This window comes from Ursus americanus, chromosome 12 (assembly GCF_024610735.1).
Source record: "Ursus americanus isolate L20-20 chromosome 12, mUrsAme1.1.p, whole genome shotgun sequence".
Classification (NCBI taxonomy): Eukaryota; Metazoa; Chordata; class Mammalia; order Carnivora; family Ursidae; genus Ursus; species Ursus americanus.
The window spans coordinates 60,482,122-60,505,070 of NC_142138.1; the positions used below are offsets into that span (position 1 = coordinate 60,482,122).

Consider the following 22,949-nt stretch of genomic DNA (forward strand, 5'->3'; position numbering starts at 1 on the left):
TAAGTGCCCAAATATGTAGCTCAAGGGCAGGGATCGCCAGCCTTTCCACTAAAACGAAACCTGTGTAGCTGAGAAAAGTAATGACTGTTCGTGCCGGCGGAGCCCCTTGTCCCTCCCTCCCACACGTACACACCTTTATCTGAGAGACACTTGGTTCTTTCCCCCGAACTTCTTCGGCTCATGCCTTCCTCCCTGCGTCTGAAAGCCCAAGGAGGGAGAATGGGGGAGGGGGGCGTGCCGCTCGCTTCCGTACTGGTTTCTGTCCCCAGCAGTCTGGGGGAGGTGCTGGATGAACGGCCCCAGTCCAGCTGCAGCCTACCCAGGTCCCAGTCCCTGCCCTTTGCTCTCCTGCTTTTCAATAAGTCCCGAGGCCCTGGGGGGTGGGCGTGGGAGTAGCCCTCGCCGAGCCTCGGAAGTCCTCCAGGGCGGCTCAGGGGGCCCCCGGCGGTAGCCACGTTCTGATTCTGGCTAGAAGCCAGGGGAGGGAGCTTGGGGTAAGGGGAGGGCCCTGAGGGAGGGGTCAGACTCCTTAGGAAAGAGTTAATGGGAGGAGGGGGAGGGGATAGGACGGAGAGACCGAAGGGAAGGCTCAGGTAGGGAAAGAACGGAGGAGGGAAACCTGGTGGGGAGAAGGGAGCCTGCAGGACCAGGGGTCAGAGTTAGGGGGCTTCCCCCTGCTGCACCCTCATCCCAGGGCCGCCAACTTACATCCGCGGCGGCGACTTTCAGTTTCATTTCCACGGACCCTCCTGCCTGGGCCGCAGCCGCCGCCGCGATGCCCAGTAAGTTCAGCTGCCGGCAGCTCCGGGAGACGGGCCAGTGCTTCGAGAGTTTCCTGGTCGATCGGGGACTGGACATGGAGACAGATCGCGAGCGGCTGCGGACCGTTTATAACTGGGATTTCAAGATCAGGTACGGGCCGGCCCACTCCCCGGCCCAGATTCGCGGGCCCAGCTCGCCGCCACGACCCCCGCCGCGGGGCCACCCTTCCCGCCCCGGGGCGCGGAGGGACGCAGCTCCCCCAGTGGCGCAAGCCGGTCCCGGGGCGGCGCAGACCTCCCCTCCCGCGCCGTGCCCACGCCCCGCCAGCGCCGCCCGGAGCCCGCCCGCTCTGCCCAGCCGGGCCCCTGCGCCCAGTCCCGGCGCTGCGCCTCCCGCGCAGCCCGCGCCCCCCGGCGGCCCGGGCCCGGGCGGAGAGCGGGGTCCCGCGCTCACGCGCCGCTCGCGGGGGCGGGGAGCGGGAGGGGGGGGCGCTCGGCGTGGGGGGAGGGGAGCTCGGGGCGCGGGGGGGCCAGGCATCGCGGGACCGCGGGAGGAAGCTGCCCGCCGCTGGCGGCCGGCCCTGGCGCGGGCTCTGCCTGGACCCCCGCCCCGCTGCCGAGGGGCTGCTGCCGAGGGGGTCCGCTATCCCGCGGAGCCGAGGAGACCCGGGGTCGGAGGGAGAATCGCGGGCAGCTCGGCAAAGAAGAAAAGGGCGCAAACTACGTGCGTACCAACCCTCCATTAGCACCTGTGGCTTCTCCATGGAGACCCAGAGCCAGCCTCCTGGAGGCCCTTCTCACCCTGTGGCTGCAGGCTGTTTGGTCCCCCTTTCCTGTTAGCATCGAAGTGAAAATCAGACACTTCTCTCTGGCAAACCGCAGAATGGTGCTTCAGAAACACCTATCAACAGGCTGCAGCCTTGGGCCGAAAACCACGCCACGATTTAACAGGGATAAATGCGAAGACTTACACAAATAAATACGGGGTGGTGGGGATGTCGGCTTCATAACAGACCTCCCGAAAAAGGCTCTGGGTTTTAACAGACCAAAAGGCCGGTGTGGCTGCTAAAAGAGTGGAAGAAGTGTTAGACGGTGTTAATAGAAGTGTGGTTTGAGGTTGGGGGGGAGGACGTAGTGACTCTCCATATTGACCAGATCATATCTGGATTTTTCTTTTTTTCCAGTAATGAGTGTCACGTTTTAAGAGGGACATTAACAGGCTCAAGCAACATATGAGGAAGGGGCGAGGATTATGACCTGTTTATGCCCTCACCCTGTGCAGGGCACTGCGGGGAACATAAAGACGAACAATACACGAGCCCAGGGGAGCAAGAGGCCATAATAGGCATGGAGTATGCATGCGAAATACTGTCATAAATGGTCAAATAACATGAGGAGTGTAATAGGGATAAGAAACCTGCTGAAGAGAAGGGAGGAAAGAGCAGTTACTATTGAGACATTATCAGCTCTTCACATCCCTGAATTCACCTATGTTCACGAAATAGAAGTACAGCGTGGCTCTGAAGACAAGTCAACTACTTCTTTTGGCTCTGTAAAGAATGTGTTATTTGGTTACTTGGTAGACGGGTGGAGAAGACTATTTAAGACTATGGTAGTAGGGGAGATGAGCTGTAGTCCCAACACAGCAAAGACAGCTGGGAACTGAGAGCCAACTGCAGAGTGAGGGGTGAGTAGATGGGAAATGACTAAGAGGACACATTAAGGGGTGGGGGGCAAGGTTGAGGCCTAATCGAGAAGGGGGTTCAGAGGAGCCTGACTAAAGTTTGGTCAAGGAGAGTCTTTATCAACTCTAAACCAAAGCGACACAGAATGTTCCAGTCCTGGGGAAAAACAGGCTGTGTCAGACTGCATATATGGAAAACCAGATAAAATGCACTTCATGGGTGAATTTAAGGGGTTTCAAAAATAATTTTTACTCTGTGCATTTGTTTTTTATGCAAATAAGATACTGCCCTGTAATTATTAGGGAATTTTGTGTTTTCTTATGCAAATAGATACCACTCCTCTGTAATTAGGGAATTCACTGGAGAAGGTGACATTGACCTTGGCCTTGCATTGGAAGCCAAGAAGTAGCCTTAGTACTCGGACAGAGGGAGAAAAAGCTTCTCTGTGGGTTCATTCTGTCAGGAGACCCAGTCCAAAAAAACCTAAGAGGGGCACCCGGCTGGCCCAGTTGGTAGAGCATTTCATTCTTGATTTCAGGGTCATGAGTTCAAGCCTCACCTTGGGTGTAGAGATTACTTAAAATCACAAACTTGAGAAATGTATGCCTTGAAAAGAGAAAAATTGGGGAGAACGAGGTAGTAATCCTGGACTATTTTGACGACTGTCACGACGGAGAGGATTAGACGTCCCTGTCACTCCAGAAGGCAGAACTGGGTTCGTTCAGCATGCCCCCTCACCTCCCCACGCCGGGTGGCTGGAGATTTCTGTTATGATTAGAGAGAACGTTATTAACGCATCCTTTAAACCCAGGCTGGAATGCTGTGACATCAACCCTCGTCCTCCCAGTGGGAATTCTCTGCTGCTTCCTCTGGGCTCTCCGAGCTCATTCTTCACACCCAGGTTACATAGCCCCAGTGCGTTGCCTTGTGTTGTGTTCAAACTAGTACATGGCCGGCTCCCCGACCCGACGGTCAGATCCTCTGAAGGTGGGGACAGGCTTTTCGTCACCTTGGCACCTTCCCTCAGTCCCCAGCATAGAACCCGGTAGGTAGACGCTCCTAAGTGCTGGCAGGGTGTAACTGAGGAAGTCGAGTTGATCGAGAGCTGATCTGCAAGAGAATAGCTACAGCAGGTCACCCCCCACCCCCGTCAGGAATTCTAGGGAGATTTCCTCTGCTGGAGGGGTGCATCCCTCCAGCCAGGTTATTGCAGGATGTTGTGATACTCTGCTGCCAACTTTTTGGCTTTTCCCATCGTTCATTATTTAGCCAGTACATTTAATGAGGCTCTGCTCTGCGCCTGCGCCTGGGCGTCTGCCTCTGATCATAGTCTAGTGGGGGTGGGGGACGGTAGCAGATGTGTAGACAGACGTAATAGAGTACTGCAGGGGCTGGCGTGGTGTTCAGATAGCTGGGGTTCAAATCTTGGCTGAGCCACTTAGGAGTTTTGCATTGGAGTTTCGAACAACTATCTAAATTTTCTAGTAAGGTGCATAAAAGAATGCCCTTCTCTCAGGGTTGGGTGAGGCCAAAGTGAGCTGTCTTAGATCAAAGCCTTTACCTGGCGTAGCCTGTTAACGTGGGCTCTGGGAGTGGTAGCTGCCATTACTATAGTGATGGTTGGGAGGCCGTCCTATAGAGGAATGACGGGTGGCATGAGAAGTTTCGAGAGAAGACTGCTCTTGCCTTGGGCAGGAGACTCCTTCTTTTCTTCAACAAATCTTGGCTGAATGCCTCCTGGGAGCAAAGCAAAACTGCGAAGTGCTGTAGATACACACAGAAGGAACCTGTCTAAGGAAGGAGGCGGCAGTGAAACGTAATTCTTTAATTACGGTTGTGATAAGTGCTTGGAACAAAAGGTCCAGGATGTGATGGGAGTGCGTCTAACTGGGAGACACGACCTGGTCTAGGAGTCAGAGATTTCTGGGAGAAAGTGATGTTGGAACAGAATCTCGAAAGATAAACGGGAGTTCACGGTCGTAAGGGGGAAGGGGACAGCATTCCAGACCCAGAGGGAGTAGCACCCTCACGAGCTGCGAGTGAACTCAGTGACCATGACGGGAGGCCAGAGGGAGGCAGGGGCTCGGTGGGGCAGGACCTTGCCAGGGGCTGAGAGGCCTCCTAGTTTGCTGGCTTTTAATCTTAACAGAAATAGGAAAGCACAGAAAGTTTCGAAGTAGGAGATGATGGATTCAGGGTTTTAGAAAGATCCTTCTGGCTTCTGGCATGGAGAATGGCTGGGTGGTTAGACTTCTATTGGCAGTAAAGAATACATTTTACTTCGGAGCCTGGGGTACTCCGCTTTCCCAGAACAGTGTGTGTCCTTGAAACAGTAAAGAGCCTCACTCCCTGCCCTCTGATATTTTTTATTGTGTTCTTCAGTTTTCAAAAATCCTGGTCTTGACCCACTAATGAGAGTTGCAGCTCAACAGTTTGTAAAACACAGAACTAGATGTCCCTTTAAGATCGCTGCCAGATCTGATACTCTGTTGTGAAATGCCATTGCTCTAGCTATTAGAGTTTCCTGCACTGCATCTAGAAGGATTTGGTATTGTTCACCAAACGAATGACAGGGGCCAAGGGCAGGGCATTGCAGACTGAGGGCGGCCACGGGGGCAGGAAAGTTCGGAGAGTGATCCAAGGAGTTGGGAATGGCCGAGGTGCGGTTGGGGAGGGATTGACGTGAGGACCTGGGCCTCAGTATCTTCTCTAAAATGGAATGATAGTGGTTGCTGCCTGGGTGTGAGGATTAAATGAGATAATGCGGGTACTTGAGAAGGCACACGGGAGTATTCAGTAAATGTTTCCTGGTGGTGGTGGTGGTACTGGGTTTGCATTATCTTGTTATGCAGAAGTCCACGTATGCCGGATGGAAAAGGTTGGGCTCCATCTTGCAGCCCGTGGAGTCCTGAAGGGGGCCATGATCCACTTTGTGTTGGTGATAACTCCTGCTGATTTAGGGGAAGAAACAAATGACAGACGGAAGGAAAGATCCTCGACTATGTCAGTGATTGGGGGGAAATGCAGATTTAAGCAAGATACCATTTTCTTTTGTTGATCAGATTGTCAAAGATTGAAAAGGTTGAAGGTTTCTGGTGGTAGGGTCTGGGAAAAGGGTATTCTCAGATTCCTGTCAGTGATCACGTTAAGTGTGTACAACCCTTTTAGAGGACAATTTGGCAGAACTTTCCAAAGTTGGGAAGAGTCATTCTGTTTGACCCGAAGTTCTACTTTAAAGGCATTTGTCCCATAACCACAAATCTCCTACGAGAGTTTTTGTGCATGGATGGTTATTATAACATTTGAAATGGCCAAAAATTGTAGGTGCCTAACTGTCGATCACTGGACAAGTAGTGAAATACACCGCGTGCATTCATACCGTGCTGTCCTTTGCAGCCATCCACACGAGCGAGCTGGCTTGGTAACATGTCCGAGAAGGATGTCCACGGTGGTGAAAGAAGTCTGTTGTAGGACTGTGTGCAGCACACAGGAAAAACTCGGGTGCTTAAAAAGTCTTTGGGGCAGCTGGGTGGCTCAGTCGCTGGAGGGTCTGACTCTTGATCTCAGGTCTTGATCTTAGAGTTGTGAGTTCAAACCCCACACTGGGTGTGGAGCCTCCTTAAGAAAAAGTCTAGGGGCGCCTGAGTGGCTCGGTCAGGCGTCTGCATTGGGTTTGAGTCATAATCCCCTGGGGTCCTAGGATCGAGCCCCTCGTCGGGCTCCCTGCTCAGCGGGGAGCCTGCTTCTCCTTCCTCTGCCTGCCACTGCCCCTGCTTGTGCGTGCTCGCTCTCTCTGCCAAATAAATAAAATCTTAAAAAAAAAAAAAAGTCTCTATGTATAGAAAAAAGTACATATAGAAAAATACACATCAGTTAAGCTGGTAGTTGGGAATGAGGGAGTGAGGGCCCGTAATGTTCTGTGTTAGACGTTTATTGGACGTTGTTCAGAAGTTTTTTGATGCTTTGGGTGTCCACACTGTCATTTATCTCTTTATGCACCCATACTTACAACACACTTCTGTTGGTTTGCCCCGCTGGGATCATTCGAGTACATCCTTGTTTATTGTGGGTCCCTCGCCATATTGGCATCCCACCTCCATTTCTACTTTCTGCCTCGTGCTCAGAAGACTCATGATATCAACCAGAGCATTCTTTGGGTGGTTTTATTTAAAAAGGATCGTGCTCTATGCATTTTCCACATCCTGTTTTTCTTACTCAACAAATACTTCACAGAAATCATTCGTGGTCATCTGGTGTAGACCTCTAACACATTGTTGGAATTTTTTCCCCCAACATTTTATTATGACAAACTCCAAACATGAAAGTTGAAATGATTAGACAGCGAACACCCATATACCCTCACCTAGGTTTTTTAATTAGTATTTTGCACACCTGCCCATCGATCCATCTGAGTGTTTTCGGTGCATTTCTAAGTAAGTTACAGACTTCAGTGCACCTCATCCCAAACACTTCAGCATGATTATTATTAACTGTTAAGTGTTCAAAATGTAGGTGAAATTTATAGACCATGAAATGGACACATGTTAACTGAACCATCCTGTAAGTTTTAGCAAGTCCATGCATCGTGTGTAGTCCCTATCAAGACATAGAACAGGACATCACCCCCAAAATTCCCTCATCTTTCTGGGTTGGTCCTCACCCTTACCCACCCAGAGGAAACTGCCGCTCTGATTTTTTTTTTTTTTTTTTTTGAGTTTGTGCATGTTTGGAACTTCATTTAATGGAATCAAGAGGTATGCACTCTTGGGGTTTTATTTATTTACTTGAGAAGGGGCGGGCAGAGGGAGAGAGAGGGAATCCCCAGGAGACTTCCCGCTAAGCCCGCTGCTCCATCCCAGAACCCTGAGATCATGACCTGAGCCTGAAACCAAACGTCGGGCACTTAACCGACTTTGCCTCCCAGCTGCCCCAGGTATGCACTCTTGTGAAAGCCACCTTTCACTCCGCATAATGTTTTGTTTGTTTTAAGTACACTCTAGCCCAAACGTGGGGTGCGAACTCATGACCCCAAGGTAAAGAGTCACGTGCTCTATCAACCGAGCCAGCCTGGCGCCCCTCCGCATAACGTTTTTGAGGTTCATTCATGTTCAAGCAGCAGCTTCTTTTTCTCACCGAGTACTACACTTCACCGGAATACAAATCACAGTGTGTTTAGCCGTTCTCCTGTTCGTGGACTGCTGTGGGTTTGGGGCCATGTTGAATATACGGCTGTGAACATTCTTGTACATTTCACAGGGGATCTGCCTGGGAGAATTGCTGGGTCACAGGGTAGATTTGTGTGTAGTGTTATTTTTAAAGCTTAGGCAAGTTGCTTGACCTTTTTCTTGGTGGTTGGCAGCAAAGTCTTCCGGACTCATCCTCTGTTGTGACCTTGTCTAGGGTGAGGCCGCTCAGCCTTCCCTAGTTCCTGCCGGTTTCCTGAGCCCCTTTCTCAACTTCCCTGAAACTTACTGATAAACAGCTCTTATCACTTCAGTTGGCCTTACTTTATTCTTTCTGCTTATAACTAATAATTCCAAATGTACGTAGTCATCTGTAAATAGTGTGACCGGGTTTTGGTGTTTATGCATTTTACTTCCTTTCCCCTGCCTGCCTCCCTTTATATAAATTTATTTATATGTGTATTTATTATATATATATTTATATATTATTATATGTGTGTCCGAGTTTGGACAGTATGTAAAGGATTATATAAATTATTTATTATATTTTTAATGGTATGTAATATTATGTAATCATATATATATATATATATATATATATATATATATATATGTGTGTCCAAGTTTGGACCATATATGTAACCTGACATGTAACACTCCAGGCCCGTGCCGGGCAGTGCTGTATGCCAGCCAGTGGTTCAGCCTTTGCAATCTCATATGTTTTGTCTGTAAAAGCGTACTCTGAAATTATTTGATAATCCTTTCGGTCATTCTCCCAGCAAGTATTTCTTGAATAATACCAGTGCTAGGGCTATACTAGGTGTTATAGTTGGATTTTCTAATGAGTTTTTATTGCATACGTAATATTCTTTTCATTAAAAATTAGAACATCGTGACATGTTTATTTTACACAAAACGTGCCTTTCTTCGAAGCGATTGTACCAGTTTATACTCCGACTGACAATGCATGAGTGTTCTGGTGTGTCGGTATCCTCGGCAACGTTTGGTGTTGTCAGCCTTGTAAATTGCAATCTGGGTGGGTGTGATGTGTTCTTTTTCATCGCTGCCTAGTATTCCATGGTAGGGGCATTGGCAATTTATTCAGCTGTCTCCCTGTTGACGGGAAATTTTTAGTTTCCAGTATTTGGCCACTAGAAATAATCCTGCAGTAAGTATCCTCACTCGTCTTTACGTTACTTCACATTACATTAATTACTTTACATTTGTTTTACATTCTAAATATTATCAGATCAGATCCTTACGCAGGCACTTTTCTTTCTGTGGGATACCTTCCCAGGAATGCAATTCCTGAGTTAAAGGATACCTATATTTCAGATGTTGGGAGATGTTTCCAGGTTGTTTCCCGAAAGGTGGTCCCACTTCACCTTTCCACCAGCAGCATGTGAGAGCCCACTTCTGCACATATGCCTAAGAGTAATACACATGCTCTGTTTTCCACTTTTGTTGGTGTAATGGAAGTAAAACGGTGTCTCAGTTTGACTGTAATTTGCATTTCTCTGCCTTTGAAACATCTTTTCATCTGGTCGTGTGGCTGTGTTCATCTTTTTTTCCTAGAAATCTAGGTGACCAGATGTAGAATACAAGAATTGGGACACTTCTGGGGCGCCTGGGTGGCTCAGTCGTTAAGCGTCTGCCTTCGGCTCAGGGCGTGATCCCAGCGTTCTGGGATCGAGCCCCATGTCGGGCTCCTCCGCTGGAAGCCTGCTTCTTCCTCTCCCACTCCCCCTGCTTGTGTTCCCTCTCTCACTGGCTGTCTCTCTCTGTGTCAAATAAATAAATAAAACTTTAAAAAAAAAAAAAAAGAATTGGGACCCTTCTCCCACAAGTATGCACGAAGTTTCTGATGGAAGAAAATTTTTTTTGTTATGGCTGTTGCCTTAGACCAGGGATAGGTGCATTTGGGTAGGTGGTAAGAGGCACAGGGAGTAATTTGAGAAATACTGAGATGGTAGTATCCAGGGCAGAAGTTGCAAAACTTGCAGAGTTGAGTTCCTACTGCCCCTGTGCCCATGAGGAAGTTTCCAAAAATAGGAGATTTCACATTCAAATTTTGATTTGGGCTTCTCTTTCTCTCTCTCTCTTTTTTTAAGATTCATTTATTTGAGAGAGAGTGCGAGTGGGGAGAGAGGGGGCTCAGAGAGGAAGCAGACTTTGCTTCCTGACATACGGGGCTCCATCTCCAGAGCAGGTGATCATGACCTGAGCCGAAACCAAGAGTTGGACACCCAGCCAACTGAGCCACCAGGCGCCCCGATTTAGGGCTTCTCTTAAAAGCCAGAAAGTCTGGCCATCTTGGGCCTCCATTCCCTGCTGGCCACAGCTGTCTGGAGATGAGTAGCAAGCAGCTGCCCCCCGCCCCCCGCCGCCTTGAGACAGGGCATGCGCTCTCAGGTTTGCTCAGCCCCCAAAGAGCCCTGTTTGCTCCCCAGCCCTAAACTGAGAGTCGGCACCTGCACTGTTGTTTTCTTAAATGGAGTTAAGAGGGACGGGCGTCCTCCTTCCACTGATGGCTCAAAAATGGGACTGTGCGGGTGCCTCAGAGGGCGCAGGTGTGGAAGATGCCCCTGGAGCCTTTGAGTTTGTGCTCGATTTGTGGAATTTACTGAGGGGCCCTGGTGACAGTGACTTCTCCTGATTTCTGTCCCTTTGTGACTGGACCTCTTGGTAGCATTTGGGCCTGATACCTGATGTCGAGACTTCCTGCTGATTCTCCTCCCTCTCGTAGGGAGTTTTCTCCTCCCTGGGTTGTCCTGGTCTCAGCTCTTCTCAGATGACTCCCACTCCCTGGGGAGATCCCAAACACCTCCATGGTTATAACTCCAGCCGAGGACTCCTGAGTGTTAGGCTCGACTCAGGCTTGACTTTGGCCTGAGTTCTCAGTTTCCGACTCCTGGAGCCAGCCGCCTCTGGACCACAGGAATCTCGAACTGAACGTGTCCAAATCCAAATGTCATGGTCAGCCCTCCAACCTCCTCCTCCTCCTGTCTTTACCTCCTATCTCAGGAATGGTCCCGGAAGCCAAGCCCATGGATTTGAATCCTGTCCTGGACTCCTCCCTCTTCCCTGCTTCCATACCCCCCTCCTGTCAATCACCAGATTCTGCTAATTTTACATTCTAAATATTACCAGATCTGGCCCCTCTTCTGTCCTTACCACCACCTTGTTCAGGCCCTTGTCATCTTTTAATTGGACTGTTGCAATGGTCTTTTTCTAACTGGTGTCCCTGCCTACAGTCTTGCCTCCAGCAAATCCATCCTCCACTCCTGATGCCAGAGTGATCTGAAATGCACATATGATCTTGCCACTCCCCTGCTTAAAACCCACCACCCGCGGGGGCTCTGTAACCACAGTGTAGCCTCTGCCGTGGGCTGAAAGTAAGTTGTTACTACTCCTACTACCACTGCTACTGTTAGTACTACTATTACTACTAATATGAATACTAATAATAGTAGGTAACATTTACTGAGCATTTTCTGTTATGTTTTCACATGATTTATTATCTTTCTAAAACAAATCAGCGCTGATTCAGAGTTTTCTGAGTAGTATCACTCTCATTTGCTCAGGGTGAGAAGGGAGAGGGGCAGAGTGACGGGACACCAGGGAATTGTCCATACCATCAATGATCTCATTACACGCTAGTGAGTGACCATGCTGCTTTAGCCTTATGAGTTAAATAGGGATTACCATGGTTCTTACGAACTAGGATTTGCTTTCCTTCCCTAGAATGCACTGAGGGAGGGTGGTCAGCTGTTCAGATCTTGAATACATCACATGCGGGGATGCCCCCCGGCTCCTGGTTGCCAGGAGAGGAGGGGAGCTGCTGGTCTTAAGGGTCGTGTCTAGGCTTCCTGGCCTGGCATGCCAACCTGCCTAACCTGGTCCCCGCCCACCTCTGCTGCCTCCCACCACGCCCGCCCCACACTTGTCACTGTAGTGCCCCCAGGCTGTGTGTGATACTAATCGTAGCACGCCTTATGGAGATCTTATGTGCCAGGCGCTGGGCTAGACGGACACCGCAGCGCCCGTCTCTTAGGCAACCCTCATAGCAACCCCGCCAGGTAACTTGTCCTTATCCCTGTGTTACAGGGGAGGAGAGCGAGACTGAGAAGTGAAGTAGCCCAAGGTGACCCGGCTAAGGGAGGTCCCCTCCCCTCCCGCCCCCAACCCCCAGCACCTGTTTTGGAGACCCCTCCACCCTCCTCCTTGGCTCTCACTTGGCACTCCGAGCTCTTGCACCTGGTTGACACCCATTCATTCTTCAGGACTCAGGTAGACTGCTGTCCCGGGGAAGCCTTCTCCGACAGCCTGGCTCCGTGCCGCTCCTCGGCTGCACCCCCGGCGGCATGCCATAATCCATGCGTTCAGTCTGTGCTGGGCTCCTCGAGGCAGGGCTCGGTCTCCTGCCTCATTGAACCCCCAGGGCCTAGCGCAGGGTCTGGCACATAACAGGTCTCTGTAAGTGTTGAGTTGACTAAACTGAATTCCAGGCACTAAATCTTGAGGTTATTGTCCCTCTGACCAGTTTTCCCTATCTTCACCTTCTCTAGGCACAAAACCAAGCTATTTGATCTCTGGAGAAGGATCCTTTCCCTTCCTGCTTGGGTTCCACCTGCACCCTTTGACTTCGGGTGGAAACTGCTGTCTGATCAGCCACCTTGCCCACACACCCTGGACATCTGTGCTCTCTCTGACCCCTCTGTCCCTCCTCACCGTCAGGCAGGGCCCCAGGTCCCCCTCTGTGAATCAACTCACTCGGCTTCCCCTTAGCCCTAGCTCTTTCCACTGGGTCGTTGCTATCTTTTTTTTCTGTCCCGAGTAGTTTGCCCCCAAAAAAACACTCATTTCTTTCTCTCTCTTCCCTTCGTGCTCCAAATCGCCAGGCCAGTCCTGGGCTTTTCTCCTCAAAAACGCATGCTCCGCAACCTGGTGTTTTGAACAATCGTATTTTATCTCGGGAAGTCCTGTTGAATTCCCTGAAAACATTAAAAATTCCTCTGCCCCCCGGCCTGAGTCTCTGTCCCTGGGTCCTGTCCTGTCCCTCGGCAGGGCTGGTGTGTCCCACACACAGCCACCCGCAGACACCGTCCCCTCCTGCCCTCCCCACCGAGCCGCCCTGCCTTCCCTCATTTCCCAGTCTCCTCTGCTTCCGGCAGCTTTGGGACCCCTGCCCCTGGCTTCTCCTCCATGCTGTATGGAATGAAGATTGCAAATCTGGCCTACGTCACCAAGACTCGGGTCAGGTTCTTTAGACTCGACCGCTGGGCCAACGTGTGTTTCCCAGAAAAGAGGAGAGTGAAGCTGGGGTCAGACATCAGCAAACACCACAAGTCGCTGCTAGCCAAGATCTTCTACGACAGGTGTGTGGGTACGGGTGTGGGGGGTGGGGAGCTGTCTGGCTGAGGGAAGAGTGGGTGGCCTCAGGTTGGGGTAAGGCCCCCTCCTTCAAGGAGTGGGGGAAGGGTAGGGAAGGAGCTAGTCTGTCTGGGGAGAGGCGGTGGGGCTCCTGAGCTCAGCTGGCACTTGGCCAGCCTCCCCTGTTCTAGGCCCCTCCTGTCCCAGCCCCGCCTTGACTCCCACTCTCCCCAGGGCTGAGTATCTTCACGGGAAACATGGGGTGGACGTGGAAGTCCAGGGGCCCCATGAAGCCCGAGATGGGCAGCTCCTTATCCGCCTGGATTTGAACCGCAAGGAGGTGCTGACCCTGAGGCTTCGGAACGGAGGAACCCAGCCTGTCACCCTCACTCACCTCTTCCCACTCTGCCGGACCCCCCAGTTTGCCTTCTACAATGGGGACCAGGAGCTGCCCTGCCCACTGGGCCCTGGTGAGTGCGTTTCCACGGGAAAGAGCCCTTGGACAGGGGCTTGCCCTGGGCAGAGTTGGTCCTCGGGAAACAGGCTCTTGCTGTTGTGTCGGTGGGGGGTGCCCCTGCCCTGGGCTGTGGCTGCTGGGGGAGTATCCCTCCCTGGTCCCCTCTCACGCTGCTGTCCTCCCTCAGGCGAGTGCTACGAGCTCCATGTCCACTGCAAGACCGGCTTTGTGGGCTACTTCCCGGCCACAGTGCTCTGGGAGCTGCTGGGCCCCGGGGAGCCCGGTTCAGAAGGAGCTGGCACTTTCTACATTGCCCGCTTCTTGGCCGCCGTGGCCCACAGTCCCCTGGCTGCACAGCTGAAGCCCACGACTCCTTTCAAGCGGACCCGGATCAGTGGAAACCCTGTAGTGACCAGCCGGATAGAGGAAGGAGAGAGACCTGATCGGTAACTCCTTTCCCCTCCAACCCAGTCCAGGCTGGGGTGCCCGGCGCCACAGTTGGGGGCCCATGGGAAGAGCCCAGAGCCTGAGCCAGGGCCCCTTTTCCAAGTGAGTTTGTAACTCCTCCGGGCCTTTTCTGATGGGGAAGAAAGTTGCAGGTGACTCTGAAAAAATGCTAAGCATTTTCGATCGTATGTTAGATTGTCAGGCAGCCTGTGGTAGACCTCTCTCTCCTCCTTACAGCTTGAGGGAGATAACTCACACACTGTACGATTCACCCATTCAAAGTATACAGTTCCGGTTCTCAGTATATTCACAGATAATGGGCAACTATCACCGATCCGTTTTAGAACACTTCATCACCCACAAAGGAACCCATGCCCTTTAGCTGCCACCCCATTTGCTCCCCTTTCCCTCCCCGCCCTGAGCTAGCAGCATCTGTCTTCTTTCTCTCTAGATTTGTCTATTTGGACATTCATGTGAATGGAATCCTAGAATTTATGTAGACCTCTCTTTGACACTGCTAGAGGTTTCCAGGATACTGTGCTAGAAAAGCAAACTGTAGGCAATTGAGCTCTTTCTGTTAAAACTACACATAGGTAATACAAAGTGACAAAAGTCTAGAAGTTTACCTGCGAAAGAGTTAAATGTTGGTTATCTCTGGATGGTGAGAATATTATTTATTTACTCATTTATTAGCTATTTTTTGATTTTTTCTCTAAGGAACGTGTATGACTTATACCCATATTATTTACATATATGTGTATTACATATGTGGGTTTTTTTTTTTAAGATTTTATTTATTTATTTGACAGGGACAGAGAGCGAGCACACAAGCAGGGGGAGCGGCAGGCAGAGGGAGAGGGAGAAGCAGGCTCCCCGCTGAGCAAAGAGCCTGACGTGGGGCTTGATCCCAGGACCCTGGGATCACGACCTGAGCCGAAGGCAGAAACTTAACCGGCTGAGCCACCCAGGCGCCCCCATATGTGTTTTTTGAATGTTTCCAAGTATGGTGCTTTCCAAAAATGAGGATGGTCCAGCCTCGGGATGAGTAGCCTCGTGGGGTAGTGAGTTCTGCCTCCTTGGGTAAAAGCTGCTGACCCCCTTCAGCGATAGTTTTCTAGAAGGGCTTCTTGCATCTTCCGGGGAAGGGCCTTGTCCACCTCTCTGAGGAGGAGAGATCTCTGACTCTGCGGTCACTCTTGCAGCGCTAGGGGCTATGACCTGGAGCTGAGTATGGCACTGGGCACATACTGCCCACCCCCTCGCCTCCGGCAGCTGCTCCCCATCCTTCTTCAGGGGACAAGTATCTTCACTGCCCCAAAGGAGATTGCTGAGATCAAGTAAGAGTCCCCCCTCTGCCCCCTCATGCTGCTTTCTGTGTCTCTTCGCTCTGACCCATAGCTCTTCCTCAGCCTCCTGTGCCCCGTTCCTTCGTTCCTGTACTGAGCATGCGCCGTGTACCAGGCAGTGTTCAAGGCAATCATTCACGTGAGGGCCTTGCCCATGGCAGTGGGGGGGAATGAGCATCTGTCTCATAGTCTGTAAGTTGCATATAGTGCTGAGTGCTACGAAGAACGCAGGTAAAGCTACACTTTCAGGTCAGGGGATGGGGTGTGCTGTCAGGAGCAGGGCAGTTAGTGCTGGCCTCTTCGAGAAGGTGATATTTGAGCAGAGAATGACGTTTGAGTGAGGCAGGGGCATACAGCACAAGAGCATCTTGGCGGGAGAATGTTCCAGGCCCTAGGATCCATGGTGCGGATGCCAAGTCAGGTCTGAGGTGGGGGCAGGGGCGTCGGAAGGAAGGAGTGGAGAGCCAGGACCCATGCTCCGCGGTCTCCAAGCCCCGCCCGCTTCTCTGCCCTTCTAGTCCTCTCTGATTCCGCGTGCTTTCAAAGCCCCAGAGCTGTGGACGGGAGAGGGTGGCTGCTCCCGCACATGGGGCTTGCCTGACCCGTGCCGTTCTCCTGTCCGCCCCCCCCCCCGTCCGTGCCAGGGCCCAGCTGGAGACAGGCCTGCAGTGGAGGAACTACGAGGTGAAGCTCCGGCTCCTGCTGCACCTGGAGGAGCTGCAGATGGAGCATGACATCCGGCACTATGACCTGGAGTCGGTGCCCATGACCTGGGACCCCGCAGACCAGAACCCCAGGCTGCTCACGCTGGAGGTCGGCGCCCGCCTCTGGTGCGGGGAGGGTGGGCTCATGTCAGCCAGCTCATAGGCCGAGGAGGGAGCACTGTTCCTGCCCCCAAAGGGGGCTCAGCAAGGAGCAGAGTAGGCATCCTGTGCCCCAAATGGGTGTCAGAGCAGAGCAGTGGGGAGGGCGGGCCTGAGTTCTAGTCCACACATGGCTACCACCAGCGATGTGGCCTTGGGCAAGTCCCTTGTCCTTAGTTCCTTTATCTGGAAAGTACAGAGCTGGGCTAGATAATTCTTGGATCCTTTTCCGGCTCTCAGATGTCGAGTGTCGTACACATGAGCATAGAGTCCTGTACGCAGTGCCAAGAAGGACACCTGCTAAGAGAGGCGGGGGCTGGGGATGAGCAGGGAAAGATTGCAGGAACTGAGTTAAGATTTCAAGGGCAGAGTAGGATCAGAGTTGGCCAAGAAGGTAAACGGATGGGCCGGGAATCTGGCTCTCAAGTTCTGAAATTGTGCAGGGAGGGTTTCCAGGACTGCTGCGCTCAGCATCTCTGTGCTGTTTGGGCAGATTTGTCTCCTTGCTTATCCCCCGACTTCTGCCCTGGCAGGTGGGAGAGGAAAGAAGCAAAGCTCCCTGGGTCTTGGGGTAGAAGGACAACGCGTCAGTCTTTGTCCCTCAGCAGGGTTCTGGAGAGCCAGGCAGTTGGGCCCTCCAGTAGCCATCCTTGGGATAGAAGCTTGCTTGTGTCCACACCCCACAGGTTCCCGGGGTGACTGAGAGCCGCCCCTCAGTGCTACGGGGGGACCACCTGTTCGCACTTCTGTCCTCTGAAACACATCATGAGGACCCTGTCACCTACAAGGGCTTTGTACATAAGGTGGAACTGGACCGTGTCAAGCTGAGCTTTTCCACGAGGTGGGTGTTGGGGGACTCATGACCTGCTAGAAGGTTCTATAGGTATTTCTTAGGCCAGAGCAGCAGATGTTTCTCTCCCTGAGATGAGTGGGACCCCAGGGACAGCTTTTCTTAAGGGGGAACCCCGAGATGCCCCAGTAGCAGCTTCTCCTGGAGGGGGACCGCATGGCTGTCTTGAAAAGCAGGAATGGAATCAGGGTAGATGCAGTGTGCGCTGGCCCCTAACTGGAGCTCTTCCCCCTCTCCTCTCCCAAAGCCTCCTGAGCCGCTTCGTGGATGGGCTGACCTTCAAGGTGAACTTCACCTTCAACCGCCAGCCCCTGCGGGTGCAGCACCGCGCCCTGGAGCTCACGGGGCGCTGGCCACTGTGGCCCATGCTCTTTCCCGTGGCTTCCCGTGGGGTCCCGCTGCTGCCCTCAGATGTGAAGCTCAAGTGAGACCGGGCGGGGGTGCTCCTGGGCTACTTGGAGTGTGGGGTATTGGGGATAGAGTCAGGAAGGCCTCTGGGACACCAGGTGACATCCTGTTTCCGGCCCCTCCGCCAGGCTGTATGACCGCAGTCTGGAGTCGAACCCTGAGCAGCTGCAGGCCATGAAGTACATTGTCACGGGCACCACCCGTCCAGCCCCTTACATCATCTTTGGGCCTCCGGGCACTGGCAAGACTGTCACCCTAGTGGAAGCCATCAAGCAGGTGGGGCCTGAGCGTAGACCTGGGGCCTATGCCGAGTCCCCTGGGACCAAGCACCTCCCAGATCTGGGTGCCTCCAGCTCCCTGATCACCCCCGGGCTGGCATCAAGAGTCAGTGTGGCCGCTGAGCATTGTTGGGCAGGGTGGGTCCTGCACGACTTGGGGTCCCCAGTCATGTTTCGGCCATCATAGACTCGAATGTTTACTACACCAGTTTTCCAGCAGTAAAGTGCATACTTGGACTTGGGGAGAGGGGTGGTCAGAAGTAGCCTTTTGTGTCACTGCTTCCCTCAGGTCTGGGACACAAACGACCCCCCCGCCCCCCATGCCAACATGAGTCACAATCAAGTCTCTCCCCTGCTCCTGCCTCTGGAGCCAAGGAAGCCGCTTCCCACACTGTGCTTATCCCCACTGCAGGTGGTGAAACACTTGCCCAAAGCCCACATCCTGGCCTGCGCTCCGTCCAACTCAGGGGCTGACCTTCTCTGTCAGCGGCTCCGGGTCCACCTGCCCAGCTCCATCTACCGCCTCCTGGCCCCCAGCAGGGACATTCGCATGGTGCCCGAGGACATCAAGGTACCTGGAGAAGTGTGCAGGGGTGAGGGGTGGCAGGTGCCGGGAGGTTCAGGGTGGATGCTGGGTCCAGGAAATGGGGTTACCTGGATTCTGATACTTGCTGTGGGAGCTTGGGTGGGTCAGGACCCCTCTCTGGCCTTCCGTTTTCCTGGGAAGTGAGGGAGGTAAAGAAAACTGCCTGGGAGACCCAGAGCCAGAGTGAGGGTGAGGCTGGGTAGAGCTGGCTGATTCCTTCTCTCCCCTCGCACCCCACAGCCCTGCTGTAACTGGGATGCAAAGAAGGGGGATTACGTGTTTCCTGCCAAGAAGAAGCTACAAGAATATCGTGTCCTGATAACTACCCTCATCACGGCCAGCAGGTGGGGGGTGTGTGTGTGTGTGTGTGTGTGTCAGTCGTTGTGTGTATAAGTAAGGAGGTAGTGGGCTGGGGAGCAATGGTGCCTGGCAGTGGGGTGAGGGGCCAGCTTGGGTGGGCATTCAGGTTTGGTGGTCAGGTGCCCCCTTACGACCCCTGCTCGGCCTGACGCTTCCCAGGTTGGTCTCAGCTCAGTTTCCCATCGATCACTTCACACACATCTTCATTGACGAGGCCGGCCACTCCATGGAGCCCGAGAGTCTCGTGGCCATAGCAGGTGAGGGGCGAGGGGTGGGCTGCGTGTGTACCGCCCTGCATGGGGTTGGGGGAGGTCCCACTGCTTAACTTTCTCCCCGTGGCACCCCGCCTCTCAGGGTTGATGGAAGTCAAGGAAACAGACAATCCAGGAGGGCAGCTGGTGCTGGCAGGAGACCCTAGGCAGCTGGGGCCGGTGCTGCGCTCCCCGCTGACCCAGAAGCATGGGCTGGGGTACTCACTGCTGGAGCGGCTGCTGACCTACAATGCCCTGTACAAGAAGGGCTCCAATGGCTATAACCCCCAGTTCATAACCAAGCTGCTACGCAACTACAGGTATCCCCGCCCCCTCACTGCACCTGCCGGTCTGTGCCTTCACCTGCTCTGTGCAGCCCCCGCCCGAGGCTCCATCCTGCAGTCCTGTTGCTCAGAGGCTGTGGGATGCGGGAAGCCCATGATCTCCATTCCAGCCCCATCGCTGCTGCTCGTGGGCTCCGACCTTGCAAGTGGCTTCACTCCAGAGCAAATGTATTGGGGGATTGGCTTCCCGGCAGTCCGAGGAGAAATCAGGAAAATTGGGACAGTGTGTTTTTTCATAAACCTAATCGTTATTCAAATTAAAGAGCTATGCCTGCTTTAGTCAAGGAATACATGTACCTAAAAGCTCAGATGAATTTCTTAAGTTCTTAGTTCCTTGATGAGTCCACTAAGAGGTCAGTCGGCGTTAGCTGTGGGGTTATTACTTCTGCTTTTAGATTTAACACGTTATTTTGTCAAAGAATGGCAATAGATGATAATTTTTGTACTGTCCTTCCTTGGCAAAATTGAAACTGGAGGATGAGTTCCCCCTTTCCTGTTCTTTCCTTTTCAATTTGACTGGCCCGTGAAATCCATGGACCAGATGCTCTCGGGAACCCCGTTTGGTTCTGCCTCGTGCAGTTACGGGTGCCTAGCGGAGGGGCGCCTGGGTGGCTCAGTCAGTTAAGTATCTGCCTTCGACTCAGGTCCTGAAGCCAGGGTCCTGGGATGGAGCCCGTGTCAGGCTCCCTGCTCGGTGGGGAGCCTGCTTCTCCCTCTGCCTGCTGCTCCCCTTGCTTGTATACTCTCTCCCCCTCCCTCTGTCAAATAAATAAAATCTTTAAAAAAGTGCCTAGCGGCGCCCCGTAGATCAGCAAATCTGCCGTCCAGGGAGTGGGTGGCAGGGGGAGGATGTGTGTACCCCGAGCAGGGGGAGTGGGGGGACCCAGGGGCGGGGCAGAAGTCATCTTCCTCCTCCTGCCTCCCAGGTCCCACCCCACCATCCTGGATATTCCTAACCGGCTCTATTATGAAGGGGAGCTGCAGGCCTGTGCTGACGTTGTGGACCGAGAGCGCTTCTGCCACTGGGAGGGTCTGCCTCGACAGGTGAGGCTGAACAGGGCAGGGGCTCAGGCTGCCGCCCCTGTACCCCAGCTTCCCTCCTCCTAAAGGTGCAAGGTAGGAGGCGGCTCTGAGTGGAAGTCACAGGTTTTGTCACCTTGGCCTGAGATCCCACATTCCCTGGATGGGTCTGGGGGTGGGAGAGGGAAGGGGGATGGGAGGTCTGGCTGAAGGTTTCCCCTGACCCCCTATCCAGGGCTTTCCCATCATCTTTCACGGCGTAATGGGCAAGGACGAGCGTGAGGGCAACAGCCCATCATTCTTCAACCCGGAAGAGGCTGCCACAGTGACCTCCTACTTGAAGCTGCTCCTGGCCCCCTCCTCCAAGAAGGGCAAAGCCCGCCTGAGCCCCCGAAGCGTGGGCGTCATCTCTCCATACCGGAAGCAGGTCAGGCCCTCAGTTCCCATCGAGGGGTACCTCCTTCATAGCCAGACCACTAGGTGGAGGTTCCAGGAGCTCAGGCCTCTGCTGGCCCCTTATCTCAGAAGAGCTCAGAGGTCAGCTGTTCCTCGCTCCCTGGCCTCCTGCCTAGCTCCCTCTTAACCTGGACCCTGAGGTAATGGCATGAGAGAAAGGCACCTGTCCCCATCTTCCAGGTGGAAAAAATCCGTCATTGCATCACCAAACTTGACAAGGAGCTTCGGGGACTGGATGACATCAAAGACTTGAAGGTGACACTCACCACGGTTTCACTCCCCCCACACTTCCCTCCACTTCCAGAGACTTCCCCAGGCGCCCCGCCCTTACTTCCTGAGACACATCGGGGCTCTCCCGGGGCCTCTCACTCCTGCAGATCCCGGCTTGGCGGCTTGTTCGTCTGGGCGGGGACCAAGAAGCACCCCACCAGATTCTAGATTCTTACCACCAGGCTGGTTGGAGGCCTCTGCCCTGAGGATAAAGTCCCAGCTCCCAGCCTGCCTGACCTGTCATGTGATAGTGTCCCCGCTCCCCGTTCCCACCCTGTGAGTCAGTCGGTGCTTTGACCTTAAGGTAGTGGTTCTCACCGCTGGCTGCAGATAAGAATCACCTGGAAAGTGCTAGGGCGCCTGGTGCCAGAGCCCCACCCGGCGGGTCAGCGCAGCTATCTGGGGGCAGAGCCAGGGCTTCGCTGTGTTTTTATGGCTCACCAGGTGATCTAGCGAGCAGCCGGGGTTGATAACCGGTGCGCTTATTAGGCTTAGAGGCCTCCGATTCCTCTTTTAACAAGCGCTTAGCGATTGTCTTTCGGGAAGTTTGAAAACCACTGCTCTGAGTTCCCAAGTCCTTGCGACTGTTGTCTTTGCTGAGAATCCTTTCTAGCCCCCACCCCTTTGCCTGGCTTCCCCCTTTGGGTTTCAGCGTCCAGGGCAGTACCCCCCCCATTCTCTTTCCTGCTCACTCCCTCCGCTGTGACAGATGCCCGGGGTCTTCTCTGCACAGCCTTGGAGCTCAAGCTCCCCGAGGCAGGGCGCATCCTTCCCTCTGCTCCCCCGCCCCCATGAGCCTCGGATTGCAGGCCTGTCTCTCACCTCCAGGTGGGCTCCGTGGAGGAGTTCCAAGGTCAAGAACGCAGCGTCATCCTCATCTCTACCGTGCGGAGCAGCCAGAGCTTTGTGCAGCTGGACCTGGACTTTAACCTGGGTTTCCTTAAGAACCCTAAGGTTTGAGGGCTGGTGGCTGGTTGGAGGAATTCTTCCTTCCTTATGGCCCTCCCCTCCCATGACCCTAGCACTCCTTCCTTCCAGAGGTTCAACGTGGCTGTGACCCGGGCCAAGGCATTGCTCATCGTGGTGGGCAACCCGCTCCTCCTGGGCCATGACCCTGACTGGAAAGTGTGAGCATTCCCACCCCCGTAATCCCTCTGGGGAGCCACAACCCCCAGCCTGGGGCAGGTGCAGCGATAGGAAGGACCTCCTTGGGGCTCAGTTAATCCCGCAGTTCTGTTCGGGGAGGGGGTCCGTCTGTTCATCCTCACGGTACCCCAGAAAAGCCACTGGCCCAGAGGCACAAGCCTGTGTCCTAGGACCAAGTCCTCGCCTCCAGCCACTCACGGCCCTCCTCGGCCAGGCCTGCGCAGCTATGTGTGTGTGAATGTCCCTGTACCCCACAGATTCCTGGAATTCTGTAAAGAAAACGGGGGGTATACTGGGTGCCCCTTCCCGGACAAACTGGACCTCCAGCAGGGACAGAACTTGCTCCACGGCCTGAGCAAGCTCAGGCCCTCTACCTCAGGTATGGCTGGGCCGGGCTCCGGTAGCGCTAGGGGAGGAGGTGAGGAAGACGGGCTCACCTCTTTTCTTTCTAGGGCCCCAAAGTCACGACTACCTCCCCCAGGAGCGGGAGGGAGAAGATGGCCTGTCCCTGCAAGTAGAGCCAGAGTGGAGGAATGAGCTCTGAAGACACAGCAGACCACCTTCTCGCACCAGCCAAGCCTTAACCGCCCACCCAACCCTGAACCAGAGCCCAGCCTGAACCAGAGCCCAGCTGAGCTGCCCCTCCGCAGGACAGGAAGGCTGGGGGAGGGAGTTTACAACCCAAGCCATTCCACCCCCTCCCCTGCTGGGGAGAATGACACATCAAGCTGCTAACAATTGGGGGAAGGGGGAGGAAGAAAAAACTGAAAACAAAATCTCGTTCTATGCAAAAGCCTCCTTTTCTTCTCAGCGTGGACCCCTCTGGCCTTGTGGCCTTCCTGAGCTCCCAGGCAGACCCCAGAGG

General features: G+C 53.6%; 1 protein-coding gene across 2 annotated transcripts; it reads left to right on the forward strand.

Moving 5' to 3' along the window:
• The first annotated feature begins 775 nt into the window (after positions 1–775).
• Positions 776–22,877, forward strand: MOV10 (Mov10 RNA helicase). Of its 2 annotated transcripts, none has more exons than XM_045801494.2 (20): positions 776–912; positions 12,804–13,007; positions 13,237–13,472; positions 13,647–13,905; positions 15,109–15,243; positions 15,897–16,065; positions 16,802–16,956; positions 17,213–17,389; positions 17,502–17,649; positions 18,064–18,222; positions 18,478–18,581; positions 18,757–18,854; positions 18,952–19,168; positions 20,119–20,236; positions 20,448–20,639; positions 20,849–20,923; positions 21,767–21,892; positions 21,977–22,065; positions 22,342–22,463; positions 22,537–22,877. In XM_045801494.2, the coding sequence occupies exons 1-20, from the start codon at positions 776–778 to the stop codon at positions 22,626–22,628; spliced, it is 3,012 nt and encodes a 1,003-aa protein (XP_045657450.2). In that variant the 3' UTR covers positions 22,629–22,877. The 2 variants fall into 2 exon arrangements, with proteins under 2 accessions (XP_045657450.2, XP_045657451.2); XM_045801495.2 differs by having other exon boundaries at positions 22,566–22,877.
• The last annotated feature ends 72 nt before the right edge of the window (positions 22,878–22,949 follow it).